Source organism: Tursiops truncatus, chromosome 8 (genome assembly GCF_011762595.2).
Source record: "Tursiops truncatus isolate mTurTru1 chromosome 8, mTurTru1.mat.Y, whole genome shotgun sequence".
NCBI classification, from domain to species: domain Eukaryota; kingdom Metazoa; phylum Chordata; class Mammalia; order Artiodactyla; family Delphinidae; genus Tursiops; species Tursiops truncatus.
In genome coordinates this window covers 54,359,483-54,374,685 of record NC_047041.1, presented here as the reverse complement: position 1 = coordinate 54,374,685, position 15,203 = coordinate 54,359,483, and the positions used below count along the sequence as shown (strand labels likewise).

Below are 15,203 nucleotides of genomic sequence, written 5' to 3'. Positions count from 1 at the left end.
ACGTGGATCAAGCTCTGGGTCTGTGGACCTTCGACCCCATGACCCTGGCCCCCTGGGATGGGAAGGGCCGATGCCCCCATCCCATCTGAGGGCTCAGGCCCGGGCAAGGCCGGCTTCTCCCCCGAGACAAGGGCAGGCCCCGCTTCCAAGGCCGCTCTTGGGGCTTTGCTTGGGAACAGCTCCCTGGGCAGGTCTCGCATCCCCGTCTTCCTCCACCCCAGAGCCCTGCCCAGAGCAGCTGCTGCCGCCTCATTTCCCTTCCCCAAGCCCTGCCCTCCAGCCCCAGCCTCCATCCACTCCTGAAGGTACTTCTGGGAGGGGTGGGCGGAACAGAGACGGGAACCCAGGCTTCCCACCCTGAGGACAGCAGTAGAAGGCCTGGTTCTGCTCCTGAGACTGGGTCGGGGGGAGTGCAGGGAATGGGAAATGAGGACCTGCTGTCCACGGAACCTGTGAGAAACCACCGAGCAGAGAGACCCGCCGTTTCCTGAGCTCCTGCCTCCCACTGAGCCAGTGTACGGTAGTGTGAGGGACCCAGCCTGGCGCTGCCGCCAGCCACCACCCGCGTGACCCTGAGCAGCCTCTCGGAGCCTGTTTGCTTATCTGTCGGTGGGGATAGTAATGGTTCTTTCCTCATCGGGTCACTGGGAAGATGAAATGACTTAAAGCTAGTGAAGCACTGAGCTTCCTGAGAGGCACACGGGCTTCCTCTCTGGATTTCCTCCTTGTACTTTCCCAGTCGCTGTAGACACAGCGTCTCACTTTGCACCATGATTCTGAGAGGAGGGTGTTAGGAGAACCTACTTACTAAGGAAGAGTGTAGGGTTCAGAGAGGTGTAGTGAGTTGCTTGAGGCAACACAGCAGCCAGTGCTTAGGGCAGCAGGCAGTGTGGGGTGGAGGGATAGGCAGGGTCCAGGCCTGGCTCTGTGGTTGGAGAGAGTGGTCATGGGGGAGTGGATTCTCCTCACCATTACCAGGCTTGGAAGGGCCCAGCTGAGGGAACCTTAAGCCCTCACAGTCGAGCCTGGGAGCCTAGCCCGAGGGGCCGCCCGGGTCTCTGAGCATCTGGCTGTGCTCACTCCTTGTGGACAGGGATCCCGGGGCCCCCTGCAGGTGTGTCAGCACCCCACGCTCCAGGTGGTGAGCTGGAGGCACTCCTCTCCCAAGGGGCTGGGGGTGGGGATTGCCCAATCTTCCTGACTTCTTCCAGCCGTGGCGTCTGAAACTCGGGAATTTGAGACTCTTGGAATCAGAAGCTGAGAACTGAGAAACCAGATGCTCAGAACCAGGGACCCTCTTGTTCTGAGGATCTGGAGAGAACTGTGGCTCACCTCACCCAGCTTGGGTAGCACAGGAAATTCCACTGTAGCCCCTCAGCCTGCAGCCCTACTGGCCTTGTTTAGAAATGCTCCTGGCTGGCCCTCTGGGGTCCCAAACAGAAATGTGTGGGAAGCTCCCTCTCTGCCACACGGACAGACACACACGCACACACTTGCACGTACACATGCATGCTTCTGTGCACACACTCACACACGGGCGTTCACTCACTTGCCCAGGGTCCCAGCAGGATTTGAGCCCAGCCACTTGGGTCTGGGTGGGAGTCCCTGAGGGAGAGCACCGAGGGGGTGCTCCAGGTGCTGGGGCACCAGGGAGTACTGTGGCACACCCATCAGTGGGACTCTGAGGTTTCTGGGTGATTCTGCAGTGGGTGGCTGTTAATGGGCGCACGAGGGGCTCCAAATCCCAGAGTTCTTGCCTCACTGCCCGGTCAGCCCAAGGAGGTGCCTCAGCCCCTTCAGGCCTGTTTTTCCCATCTGCACAGTGGACTGTCGTTAAGGTTTTCCTTTCTCCTCTTGGGAGGGAGGTGGACCAGGTCCCCCCGAGGTTTGCACACACCATGTACTCCACACACCAGCAGGGACGACCCCTCATGTGTGCACAGCCCTCCACAGTCGATGCAGTACAGCCAAGGCCGTTCTCCACCTTCGTTCCCACAACAGCCTTGGAGGGAAGGTAGGTAGATGCGGAGACACTGAGGCTCCGAGAGGTGGCCTAGTCGAAGCTTAAGTCCCAGCCACACACCGAGGTTGGTAAATTGATGTCCAGCATCAAACGACAATCAGTATCAAGGCTACAGAGGACAAGGAGCTTTATTTGCAGGTCTTAGGGATTGCAATGGGGGAGACACAGATTCAGGTAGAACCAAAGAGCTTTCCAGGGAAGAAAAAGTCGGGCTTGTAAAGGCAAAAGCCATAAGGTCGTTAAAGGAAATATGTGTCCTTGAGGCTGTCAAGAGTTATTTTAGGGTAAGGATCCAATAAATATCTTGAGTTTCTGGAACACGGGGCAAACGTTCTGGATGGCTGCGTTAAGACAAGAAGTGGTCAAAGTTCAGATTCCGTGCAGGTGACGACGTGCAGAAATCACACTTTCTCAGTGGCCTCCCAGCTCCGTTTTAGAGCGCTGTCTTAGTAAAACTGACTCCATTTGTATTTTCCTTTCACACCAGTAGTGTGTACAAGCTCACCAGCTGTCCAGGCCCTCGCTGCGGCCGGCATTTGGGGATTTTCCTCCCAGAAAGACTCAGCCAGCTGTGGAGCTGGCCCTGGCCCTGTGCCGGGCGGTGGGGATCGGAGCAGGAGCTTGGGGGAGGGGCTGCCGGACGGCGCCCAAGGGGAGGGTGGGGTCAGGAGGACCCTGCAAGCTGCTGCTCAGCTGGCCCCGGAGGGACAGGGACGGGATGAGGCCGGCAGAGGGAGCCACCCGTGCAAAGCTGAGGTGGCCTGAGGCATCACGGGCTGTAGATTCCTATAGGGCCTGAGGGAGGCAGTGTTCAGGGGTGAAGCTGAGAGCTGCCCGCAGGGCTTTGAATGCCGGGCCAGGGAGCTAGTGTCCCTGGCGATGGGGCTTTTCAACTGTAGTCTCGCGAGAGGAGAGAGACAGCCTAGTGAGCCCTTGGACCCATCCCTCCACCTCAACCACTGCCAACTCGTGGTTGCTCTTGTTTCCTCTACAACCCCGCTCCCCCCAGGCGGCATGTCATTTCATCTGTAAATATTTCTGGATGTATCTCTGAACGATAAGGACTCATTCAAAACCCAGAACCATAATATCTTAACATAACTAAAATCACTTTATAATAATTCCTTAATATCATCAAATACCCAGTAAATGTTCTGGTTTCCACTCTGGGTCACAAATGTTTATACGTATATTTTACAGTTTGTTTGAATCAGATCCAAAGGTCCATTACTGCAGTCCGTTGGTTCCCCTTCATCTTTTCATTTTTTTCCCTTGCAATCTAGTTGCTGAAGAAGCCAGTCATTTGTCCTGGGAGTTTCCAACCATCTGGATTTTGCAGGCTTCTTTTTCATGGTGTTGATTAATATTTGTCTGTGCCCTGAGTTTCCTGTGAGGTAGCACTCACCTCTGGAGGCTTCATAAGATGCGGCACAATTTTTTTTGCACAACTGCTTCATAGGCGAAGTTGTCTCAGGAGGTACATAATGTCGGGTTGTCTCTTTTTTGTGACATAGGAACCATCGGTGATCCTAAATCGATGTTAGAAGCCATGATTACCTAAATCCATTATTTGTCAGTGGTTGCAAAAGAATAGGAGTCTAGGACTTCCCTGGTGGCGCTGTGGTTAAGAATCCACCTGCCAAAGCAGGGGACACGGGTTCAAGCCCTGGTCCGGGAAGATCCCACATGCCGCGGAGCAAATAAGCCCGTGCGCCACAACTACTGAGCCTGCACTCTAGAGCCCGCGAGCCACAAGTACTGAGCCCTTGTGCTGCAACTACTGAAGCCCGTGCGCCTAGAGCCTGTGCTCCGCAACAAGAGAAGCCACCACGATGAGAAGCCCACCCACCACAATGAAGAGTAGCCCCCCGCTCGCCGCAACTAGAGAAAGCCCGCACACACAGCAACGAAGACCCAACGCAGCCAAAAATAAATAAATAAATATATTTAAAAAAAAAAAGAATAGGAGTCTAATATTCTAATTTCTTCTCACTTCTTAGATGGAATTCATCACCAGATAAAAACCTCCCTTCATCTGCTCTTGGTTACTCTATGGCACAGTTTGTATAGAAAAGTCAGGTTAAGTCTTTGATTTTTTTTTTTCTTTTGATTTCCAGTTTCAAAAAAATGAGTTGTTTCCCTGCCACCCTCCAATAGTGACTAATTATTTGTTTGTGTTAATATCATCATGGTCTCATGGATTTGAACATATCGGATGTGTTTTCATTCATCACTGTCATTATCCTTTACTGCTGCTCAGATTGGCCCGCCTTTGGCTAGTGGGAGCCTCTTCAGATTGGTCCTGAATCCTCTGGTTGCTTCCTTGATTTCTGGCATGACCGGATGTGGTGTGGAGGGTGTCTGGTTTGTGTGCCCGTGGGAGCACACCTCCCTGGACAGACTGCTTCCTCTCGCTTGGTACCCTGGCTGGCAGCAGAGAGGGGCTGAGGGGTGAGAAGGCTGGCCTGGGGCTTCCTTGAAGGGCTTCCTTGAAGGGCTGTGGTGTGGGAGGGAAATTGAGGCCCATGGAGATCGCTGACTCTTATCACAGGCCCTGGAGCCTCATTAGCTGCCTTTTGAGTAACAGAGGGTTCAGAGCCAAGCCCTGGGTTTAATGATCCTCCCGTGGCCCCAGTGGTACCTCCCAGCTCCTGCGAGGGCTCCTCTTCTTCCCTCCCTCCTCCCCCATCCTTCTTCTGCATCCCGTGCAATCCAGAGCTTTCAGAGCAGGGAGGAGTGGAGGAGGGTGCAGTGGCCAGGCCAGTGTTCCCAGCTTCCGACTCTCCATTGCTCTGTGCCCCTGCATGTACCCCCTTTTTTGCAAAATAAATTTATTTATTTATTTTTGGCTGCGTTGAGTCTTCACTGCTGCGCACGGGCTTTCTCTAGTTGCTGCGAGCAGGGGCTACTCTTCATTGCGGTGCGCGGGCTTCTCACTGGCCGGCTTCTCTTGTTGCAGAGCACGGGCTCTAGGCGTGCGGCTTCAGTAGTTGTGGCACATGGCCTCAATAGTTGTGGCTCTCGGACTCTAGAGCGTAGGCTCTGTAGTTGTGACACACGGGCTTAGTTGCTCCATGGCATGGGGGATCTGCCTGGACCAGGGCTCGAACCCGTGTCCCCTGCACTGGCAGGCGGATTCTTAACCCCTGCGCCACCAGGGAGGTCCCTGTACCCCATTTTTGATACACTTTTCTGTCCTGAAATCAAGTGTCAGGGAACCTGCCAGGGGTCAGGGCAGAGGCCGGCCTGGGAGTTTTCACTGAGAAAGGACACCCAGTTGACTGAAAAGGGACCAGCTAGTAATCAGCCCTTGCTGGGTTCTAGACTCTGTGTCAGGCTCTGAAGCCCTGAGTGTGAATCCTGCCTCCCTCACTGGCGCCTGTGGGTGGGCTTCTGCAGCGACTTCCTGCCCTACCCCTCAGAAGACAGCCCTGAGGGTTCAGGCGCTTCGGCACTTAGCTGGGCTCCATTAGTGGCTGTAGCGCCTCTCACTGTGCTTATCATTTTCATTGTCTTGGTCCCGAATGTCCCACTAGGGAGCATTTCTCTTTGCCGGCATCCCTGTTGATGGTTGGAGGCGTGTAAACAGAAGCATCCTTAATGAGGGTGGGGCTGGGAATGGCTATGGCTGAAGTCTCTGTGCCCAGGCTGCTCCGGACCTTGGGGTTTACCGCCTCCTGATACATCTCTGGCTCCTCAGGCGGATTGCCTGCGTGCCCTCCCCCATACCTGGGAGTGATTTTCTTCTAGAAGATGGTTCTTCTGGTCTTGATGGGGTTTGGCTCCTCTGGGTCCTTGCCCGAAAGGGCCAGCAGGTCCCCCTGACTCAGCAGGGTGAGGGTTTTTTCTTCCCCTGCCTCCCCACCTCCTGCTGCCCCAAATTCTTCTGTTTGTCCTCGTCTGCTGGGGCGATGCCCACTGCCAGCTCTCAGGACACCTGCTCAGAAGCTACTGCTTGTCCTCCAGGGTCAGGCCCACCACTCCCTTCTCTCCATGGCCCCGCATGTACCCCGTGTCAGCCTCAGCACTTGCCTGTGTGCCTACCTCTCCCACCAGACTGGGAGCCTCCCGAGGGCAGGGACCATGTCTGAATCATCTGGGTCCTCAGTGCCAGTGTGGGGCTGGGTGCAGAGTGGTCCACACTGATAAAGAACTCCTTATTTGGAGGCAGACAGACCTGCGTTTGAATCCTGGCTTCAAACCCAGGTCTGCCTGCCTCCAAAGAATGTGTATATTTTCTAGCTGTGTGATCCTGGACAAGTTACTTGCCCTCTCTGAGCCTTGATGTTCTCATCTGTAAAGTAAGGATGGATATATTAGTAATTTCATGGGGTGGTTGTGTGAATTGAACCGAGATAACCCATTGCAGTCACAGGCTTGGTATCTGGCATTTCCAAGATGCTCCATAAATAATCAATTTTATTAAGAGTCCCAGTGGATGCCTGTGAATTTATTCATTCAGTTAACACATGTTTATTGAGGACCCTCTCTGAGCCAGGCCCTGGACTAGGTGCTGGGTGGATAGCAGTGACCAAGACTGACGTGTCTCTGCCCTAAGAGAGTTGACATTCCAGTGACAGTATCAGCACTGAACACAATGTCACACACTTGTGTAATTATAACTGGGGAGAGTGTCTCAGAGGAGAAGTGCCAGGGGCCGTGAGTTGGATGGACAGGGGTCCTGGCCTAGTCTGAGGAGTCAAGGAGGGCTTCCTGGAGGAGGAGGGTAGGCCCTAAAGGACAAGTGAGAGTCAGCTGCAGGAAGAGCAGGTGCAGAGTTCCTGACCAGAGAAAGAGCCTGGAGCAGGGCGCAGTAGGTGGAGGCTGGGGTGGGTGAGGGTAGAGACACGAGCCTGAGGACAGAGCATATTAAGGGTTTGGGCTTTATTTTCCAGGGGACCTGATCAGAAAGATCACTCTGCTGCTGTGTGGGGCAAGAGCAGATGTGGTTGCTGATGCTGTTAGTGTCCCGGGGCGAGGAGATGGGGGACCGGGCCAGGGTGGTGCCGGGGGGCTGGAGAGGAGGAGATGCATTTTAGCAGAATGTGGGAGCTCAGATTGCATGGAGAGAGGGAAAGTGGGGAGGCCGGCATGGCTGCCGACTTCTGGCTCGGGCAGGGCAGGGGGCAGGGTGGCACCACTGACCAGGCGGGAACTTGGGTGCATGTGCTATATTTCTGAGGGGGAGGATGCAGATGGAGGCATGAGGAAGGGAAGGGGAAGCTCATAGAATCTTAGAATGACAGAGCTGGGAGGAGCCTCAGGGGGCCTCCAACCCCTTCAGGGATGGGGAAACTGAGGCCCGGAGATGAGAAGGATTTGCCCAAGTCCCATACTGGTTCATGACAGAGATGGGAATTGAACCCAGTATTCCTTTCCATTTGATTCCCTGGAGGCATGCAGCCCCACTTCCTCAGGAAGCCAGCCGTGACCCTCAGTGTGTCCCATCCTGTCCCCCTCCCCGTCCAGGTCATCCCAGACTGGAAGGAGCAGGAGTGGGACCCCGAGAAGCCCAACACCTACGTGGGCATCTTTCACTTCCATTTCTGGCGCTTCGGGGAGTGGGTGGACGTGGTCATCGATGACCGGCTGCCCACAGTCAACAACCAGCTCATCTACTGCCACTCCAGCTCCCGCAATGAGTTCTGGTGTGCCCTGGTGGAGAAGGCCTACGCCAAGTAGGTGCCAGGGTCGGGCGGCCAGGCTGGGGTGGAACTGCTCTTGGGCTCTGTGCGGGTGTTCCTCTAGCTGGGGCTCCAGGCACAGAGAGGTGAGGGGCAGGTGCAAACACACACAGCGAACTCAGAGCCCGGCACCCAGAGCACAGCCGGGTGTGGTGCAGGCCTGGACTGCAGGGCCTCTGGGTACCTGGTGTCAGGTCCCCACAACCCGCCCACATAGGGAAGCCCGCTTCCACCTGGGAAGATGGAGGCCCAGGCAGGTGTCCTGCAGGTAGCCGGGGGCAGAGCCAGCAACCATATTCAGGTCGATGGTTCTTTTCCAAAGATCCAAGTTGCTGAGCCGTCCCTGGAGGCCTTGCTGGGCATGTGGTGTCTCCGAGCCTGGGTTGGTCGAGGAGGTTGGGACAAACCCCTGCCTTTCCTGCTGGCTGGGCCTCCCCTTCACCCACCCACTGGTCTGTCTACCTGACTGTCCAGCCATTCTATCTTTGCTGCCCCTCCTCCTGCTCTGTGCCAGGCCCTGGGTTCCCAGCATGGGCATGAGCAAAGGTTTGCTGAGCTGTGGAGGGCTTTGGGGCAGAGTGACCTGCCCAGGCCCCTGCAGGACAGGTGCAGGCCTGGCGCAGGAGGGCCAGTGGGGTCAGAGACCAGCTCTGTGGGAGCCTCTCCTTGATTCTTCCTCCCAGGCCTGTTTGTCACTCTCCTTGGATAGTGGTGTGTGTGTGTGTGTGTGTGTGTGTGTGTGAGAAAGGAAAAACAAAAACTCCATCATCAAAAACAAACCCATGGAACCCTCTTGCACTGTTGGTGGGAATGTAAATTGATACAGCCACTGTGGAGAACAGTATGGAGGTTCCTTAAAAAACTAAAAATAGAACTACCATATGACCCAGCAATTCCACTACTGGGCATATACCCAGAGAAAACCATAATTCAAAAAGACACATGCACCTCAATGTTCATTGCAGCACTATTTACAATAGCCAGGTCATGGAAGCAACCTAAGTGCCCATCGATAGATGAATGGATAAAGAAGGTGTGGTACATGTATACAAAGGAATATTACTGAGCCATAAAAAGGAACGAAATTGGGTCATTTGTAGAGACGTGGATGGATCTAGAGACTGTCATACAGAGTGAAGTAAGTCAGAAAGAGAAAAACAAATATCGTATATTAATGCATATATGTGGAACCTAGAGAAATGGTACAGATGAACTGGTTTGCAGGGCAGAAATAGAGACACAGATGTAGAGAACAAACATATGGACACCAAGGGGGGGAAAGTGCTGGGGGCTGGGGTGGTGGTGGGATGAATTGGGAGATTGGGATTGACATGTATACACTAATATGTATAAAATAGATAACTAATAAGAACCTGCTATATAAAAAAATAAAATAAAATTGAAAAACAAACCCATGAAAACATGTCGGCAGATTCCATTTTTAGTCCTAAGAAAGCGAAACCCGCCCCCTGGTCGTCAGTTGGTCACCATGGTCCTGGGTGCAGGCTCCTCTCCTCCCGCTCTGGGAGACCCACTCAGTGACTCAGCGGGCTAGCTCTTTTTTTTTTTTTTCTTTTAAGTAAAATTTTTATTATTTTAAAAAATTGTCCAAAATATAATATTTATCATTTTGACCATGTGTAAGTGTACGATTCAGTAGCATCAATTACATTCACAGTGCTTTGTACCCATCACCACTGTCTATATCCAGTATAGATGACGATACTTTTCATCATCCCCAACATAAATTCTGTTACCCACTAAACAATAACTCCCTCTTTCTCCCTTCTCCCAACCCTGGGAACTTCCATTCTGCTTTTTGTCTCTATGAATTTTCCTATTCCAGGTAACTCATGTAAGTGGACTATTTGTCCTTCTGTGTCTGCCTTATTTCAATTAGCGTAGTGTTTTCAAGGTCCTTCCATGTTGTAGCATGTATCAAAATTCCGTTCCTGTTTACGGCTGAATGGTATTCCATTGTATGTGTGTGCCACATTTTGTTTATCCATTCATCTGTCGATGGACACTCGGGTAAACTGTTTCCACCTGCTTGCTATTATGAGTAATGTGGCTATGAACACTGATGTGCAGGTACCTGTTTGAATGTCTCCTTTTAGTTCTTTGGAATATATACCTAGGAGTGAATTGGTGGGTCGTATGGTAGTTCTGTGTTTACATTTTTGAGAAACCACCAAACTGTTTTCACACAGGGGCTGCACCAGTTATGCTTGTTGTTGTTGTTGTTGTTTTTAATTATTTACTTTTAAAATTATAAAAAGAATGCATGTCTGTTATAGGAAATCCAGAAAATATAGGAAACCATGCAGAGGATAATAAACCTCTCCTAAACTCCTGCATATTCTCCCAGGTTGCTGTTCACCCCTTCCCTGTTTTGGGCCATCTGGGTTAATGGGGCAGCTCCTCTGTTCCGGACAGCAGGACATTGTCCCCTCAAGGCCCCACCCCCTCTCCATGTCTTCCATTTCTGCCCTTTGCTCTCCCTGCACCCTCCCCCACCACTGGCAGCTCTTTTAACATCTTTGATGGCTCTTTTGTTTGTAGGTTACCTTGCAAAACCTGTGCTGGTGTTTTGTGGGCGCATATTTTCAATTTATGGAAATGGTATTTTGTCATAGATCCCATTCTGCTTCTCATGTTCGCATTTGGCACTCTGCCTTTAAGACCCCAACCTTTTTCCTAACATTTAAATAAGGAGCCACAGCTGTGTCCTAGCACCTGCTCTATTGCACAGAGTAGATGCTTAATCTTCTTGAAATGAACTATTGCATACATTTTAGACACAATTGGAGTCCGGCTGTATTGCCTTTTCAAATGTAACAAGCAGGCACTAGCATTTTCCCTGCAGTAGGAATTCCTTTACAGTGTTTTCTTCAATGGCTGCTTGAGATGCAACATTAGCTTTTAAAACCAGTTCTCTGTTGCTAGACGTTTAGGTGATTGCTAGTTTTACATTGTTATAAATAATGTTACTCGTCCAGAATTATGTCAAAAGACATAGGAACTTTTAACACTTCTGAAAAGAATTGCTGGATTTCTGGACAGCTGATTTTTGAAGATGGGGCTATGAAGGCCAAGGGGAATTTGAGTGACAAAATGGTGTGGTTCAGTGGGACAGACGTTGGCCTGGGAGCCGGAGACCTGGGTTGGCTCTGTTGTGTGGCCTGCTGTGTGACCTTAGCAGTTCTCTTGACCTCTCTGAATCTCAGAAATCTCCCCTGTCAGGTGAAGGATTTAGACTGGCTGGGGAACGTGAGCTGGGAGTTCTTTCCACATTGCTTCCAGGCTGGCAGGCTGTTACCAGGCCCTGGATGGAGGCAACACAGCGGATGCGCTGGTGGACTTCACAGGTGGGGTTTCCGAGCCCATCGACTTGACCGAGGGTGACTTTGCCAGTGATGAGGCCAAGAGGAACCAGCTCTTTGAGCGCGTGTTGAAAGTGCACAGCCGGGGAGGCCTCATCAGTGCTTCCATCAAGGTAAGAACACAGAACCGAGCCCCAGAGGCGGCCCCTCCCCTTCACTGACCCTGATTGGGGTGGGAGGTGACTGGCTTTTCAGGGAGAGCCCCTGCCCAGGTTGGATCACAAATCCAGACCCTCAGCCTCATGGAGGGGAGCAGTTAGAGGCTGCAGCCCCTCCCCAGTGCTGGACAGCACAAGCCTCGGGCCCCCTGCCCTAACCTTACACTACGAAAGGCCTTGCCCACACTGTTCAACTAGCGTCCCCCTTTCCCAGCCCTTTCATAACGGAGTGATAGGTCCTTTGGCCAAGGTTTAAGGCATCACAGTTGCGAGGCGATGGGAAGGGCGAGGGAGCCCCTACTGCCTGCTGGCACAGGCCTGGGCTCTTCAAGACGATCGTCTCATTTCATTGACTGCTCACGTTTTGGGTGGGAAAGTTGGGACTCAGTGAAGGCAGAATTTGAACCCAGGTTTGGCTGACCCAGTGGTATGTTGATAAAAGACTGGAAAATTTAAAAGCCCTGGTTTGCTGACTTCTGTGGTGTAAATACTCCCACCGTGGTTGATTTCAGGCTAACGTTTTAACAACCAGATTGCAAAACTGAGCCAGTGCTAGTCGACTCCAACACAGCCCTGGGCCGATCCCACTGCAGGTCCCTTCCTTTATCCACCACTACTGTTCCCCGGCTTTGTAAGGGGCTGTGAATGCGGAGGTCAGTCCCTAACCTCAGAGGAATGATGTTTCCCCTTTGTGCGGGGCTGCCATTCCCTCCCCGTCCTGTAGGGGGTGGTGTGGCCTCTGGCTCCAGGTGGAGCCTGCCCTGCCCTGCCCTGCCTCTGAGCAACTGTGTCCCACAGGCAGTGACAGCGGCAGACATGGAGGCCCGGCTGGCGTGTGGCCTCGTGAAGGGCCATGCGTATGCCATCACTGATGTGCGCAAGGTGCGCCTGGGCCGTGGCCTGCTGGCCTTCTTCAAGTCAGAGAAGCTGGACATGATCCGCCTGCGCAACCCCTGGGGCGAGCGGGAGTGGAACGGGCCCTGGAGTGACACGTGAGGCCCGGGGCTTGGGCAAGGACAGGGGGCAGGCACCGGGAAGACCCCAGGTGGGTGGGCCGGGGTACGAGGGCTTGGGCAAGGACAGGGTGGACTTCCCGGAGGAGGTGGCACCAGGGCTGGGCCTTAAAGGATTTGGGGGGAGGATGACATTAGGAGAAGACTTACTTGGGAGCAGGCATGTGTGTGGGGGGATAGATTCAGCATGGGCAGAGGTCTGGAGGTGGGATGAGCTGATTCCTATAGGGGATGTAGAGACCAGTCTTGGCGCTTGAGTGGGGAGGAAAGCAGGGAGGGAGGCCACCAAGGGTGGGAATGGGGGTGACTGCCCTGTGCTTGGTTAATGGCCCTGGTGAGGCCAGGAGAGGAGCAGAGCCTAGGCCCCCAGTGAAGGAGCTCCCTTCACTGAGGGTCAGTCCCCTCACTTGCCCCAAGCCTGCAGCTTTGCTCCCAGACCTCCGGATCCCCGGCATGGTGGCAGCCCACGGTTGCCTGAGAGAGTGGGCAGACAGTACTTCCTGGAGAGGGGCCTGGGCATGGCCCTGGGTGCCCCCAACTACACCCACACTGATGGAGGCCTAGTGCTGAGCTGTCCCTCATGCCTCCTAACCCTTGCCAGAGTGGCCCTGAGGGTGTCCCTCTGATACTCCTCTCTCTTCCCTCCCCTGTGCTCACATCCCAGCTCAGAGGAGTGGCAGAAAGTAAGCAAGAGTGAGCGGGAGAAGTTGGGTGTGACTGTGCAGGATGACGGCGAGTTCTGGTGAGTGTGCTCTTGCCCTGGGCGGATGTCCAGGGCTGAGAGGGGAGCCTCCTGTGTGCCGGGCGGGAGGCGCTGGACAGGGAGGCGGGAGCCAGGGCTCTAAAAATGCCCCACCATCAACTTGCCGTGTGGCCTCGGATAAGCCACTGCATCTTTTTGGGCCTGTTTGCTCCTCTGTAAAGTGAATTGGGCAGAATGGACCCCTTCGTCCCCATAGCCTCCACTGCCCATGTCAGGGGACCCTGGGCTGCTCTGGTACCCGGGCTGAGCCCTCGGCAAGTAGGCCAGGGTACCAGCAGGTGGGGAATTGACCAGAGGGCAGAGGGCATGCTGGCAGCCTGATGCCGAGAGCAGGTAGGAAGAGGAGAGGCCCTTTGGAGGAGCTAAGACTCAGGGTGCAGAGGAGCCCTTGGGCGAGGACAGAGACCCAGCCCAGAGGCAAGAGAGCACACTTGGGTTTGGGATGGGAAGAGTGAGTTCAGGGAGGTGAGGAGGTGAGCTTGGAGGATGGCAACAGCCTTGCTTAAAGAGCATGATAGTGACTCCTGCCTTCATTCACTCCTGCATTCATTCATTCGGCATTCATTCATTCTGCATTTAGCCCTGCTTGCCAGGCTCAGTGTCTTTCTTCAGCAGGACACTTGATTTGGAGACTGAACCATTTCCTGGAGGGATACAGGGTACCCTGTGTGTGGGAGATGTTGTGAGGGCCCCAGGCAGATCCAGAGGCAGATGGCAGTGATCCTGAAGGTCCCCTCCTGCAGGTGTCAGGGGACCCACTGCAGGAGGCCCCCCCAGGCCTTTTGGTGTGGGCTTCTGTGGATGAGATCCACTTTGCCCAGTCTGGCTCAGGGGCCAGTCGAATTAAAACATAGCAGTAGAAAACCCTCATCAGGAAAGGGCTTCCTCCTAAGGCCTTTCTCAGATATGTTCACCCTTGATGCATATATGTGCATATTCTCATATATGTGCACACTTGAAGGTGGGTGGGCACTCCCCTTCCCCCTGCCCAGGCTCCTGCAGGTGTCGCAGTATCCTGGCCACTGCAGCTCGCCTACCAAGGGGTTTCCACCACTAGCTGTGGATGACAATGGATGGAAACTGTAGAGGGCTGTACACATTAGTTATTCATACTATTAATAATTGTAACGGCCAGCCTTTGGCAACTCCTGTCTGCTGGAAGTTGTATTACGTGCTTTTATTGTTATTGCATTGCTTAATTCCTGCACTGACTCTGAGGTAGGCAGCTGTCGTTAGATTTATTCCCGTTTTACAAAGCAGGAGACTGAGGCCAAAAGAGATGTGAAGGGTCCGTGTGATGCCATGTCCACACTTGCTGTGTAGGCCGTGGCGCAGAGCATGTGGGGCGAGTGGGCAGGCTGGTGGGCGGGGTGGGGTGGGGAGACCGGCGGCTCAGCCCCTTGCCACGCCCAGGATGACCTTTGAGGACGTGTGCCGATACTTCACGGACATCATCAAGTGCCGTCTGATCAACACGTCTTACCTGAGCATCCACAAGACGTGGGAGGAGGCCCGGCTGTGCGGCGCCTGGACGCGGCACGAGGACCCGCTGCACAACCGCAGCGGGGGCTGCATCAACCACAAGGACACCTTCTTCCAGAACCCGCAGGTGGGCCTCCTTGGGGATCCCCCCCGCCCCCACCCCTTGAGCAACTGTGGGGCCCTCGGCGCCGTCCTGCCACGGACTCCGGCACGACCTCGGGTACATCCCTGTACCTCCGTGGGGTTCGGTGCACCGTTTGTACAGCGGGGTTGGATGGGCGTGTCTGGGAGGTCCTGTCACCCGCAACCTCACAATATGACCTGCAGGCTCTGAGGACTAATGAGTGCCCTGATAAGAGTTACGGGGACATTGTATTTAGAGGCTGAGCTGGGGCCTCAAACCCCTTGTTTTCACACATGGTGCTGCTCCTTCTGGGGAGACTTGGCCAGGCTGGCTCCCCACGGGACTCCTCCCCTGCGGCCTCCTCGGTCATGACCCTGGCACCCGCCTGGTCCTCACGCCCGGTGTGCCCTCATTGAGCACCAGCTGCATGCAGGCTCGGAGCTGAGCATCCATCGTTTCCCCGAGTCCTTCCACCCCACGTGCGGGGTGGACACTGCCAGCCCATCTCACAGATGAGGGACTGAGGCTCGGAGAGGTGACGTGATTTGCCCAAGTTCACACAGCTGAGCTCTG

General features: G+C 54.1%; 1 protein-coding gene across 4 annotated transcripts in view; it reads left to right on the top strand.

The window, feature by feature from the left end:
• CAPN5 (calpain 5) overlaps positions 1 to 15,203 on the top strand; it is a 57,458-nt gene that overhangs the window by 35,509 nt on the left and 6,746 nt on the right. For all 4 annotated transcript variants that reach the window (XM_073808403.1, XM_033862211.2, XM_073808404.1 and 1 more), the window contains 5 exons: positions 7,493 to 7,701; positions 11,011 to 11,203; positions 12,047 to 12,240; positions 12,926 to 13,003; positions 14,438 to 14,633. In XM_073808403.1, the coding sequence (XP_073664504.1) occupies positions 7,493 to 7,701; positions 11,011 to 11,203; positions 12,047 to 12,240; positions 12,926 to 13,003; positions 14,438 to 14,633 (870 nt within the window). The remainder of the gene's footprint in view (positions 1 to 7,492; positions 7,702 to 11,010; positions 11,204 to 12,046; positions 12,241 to 12,925; positions 13,004 to 14,437; positions 14,634 to 15,203) is intronic.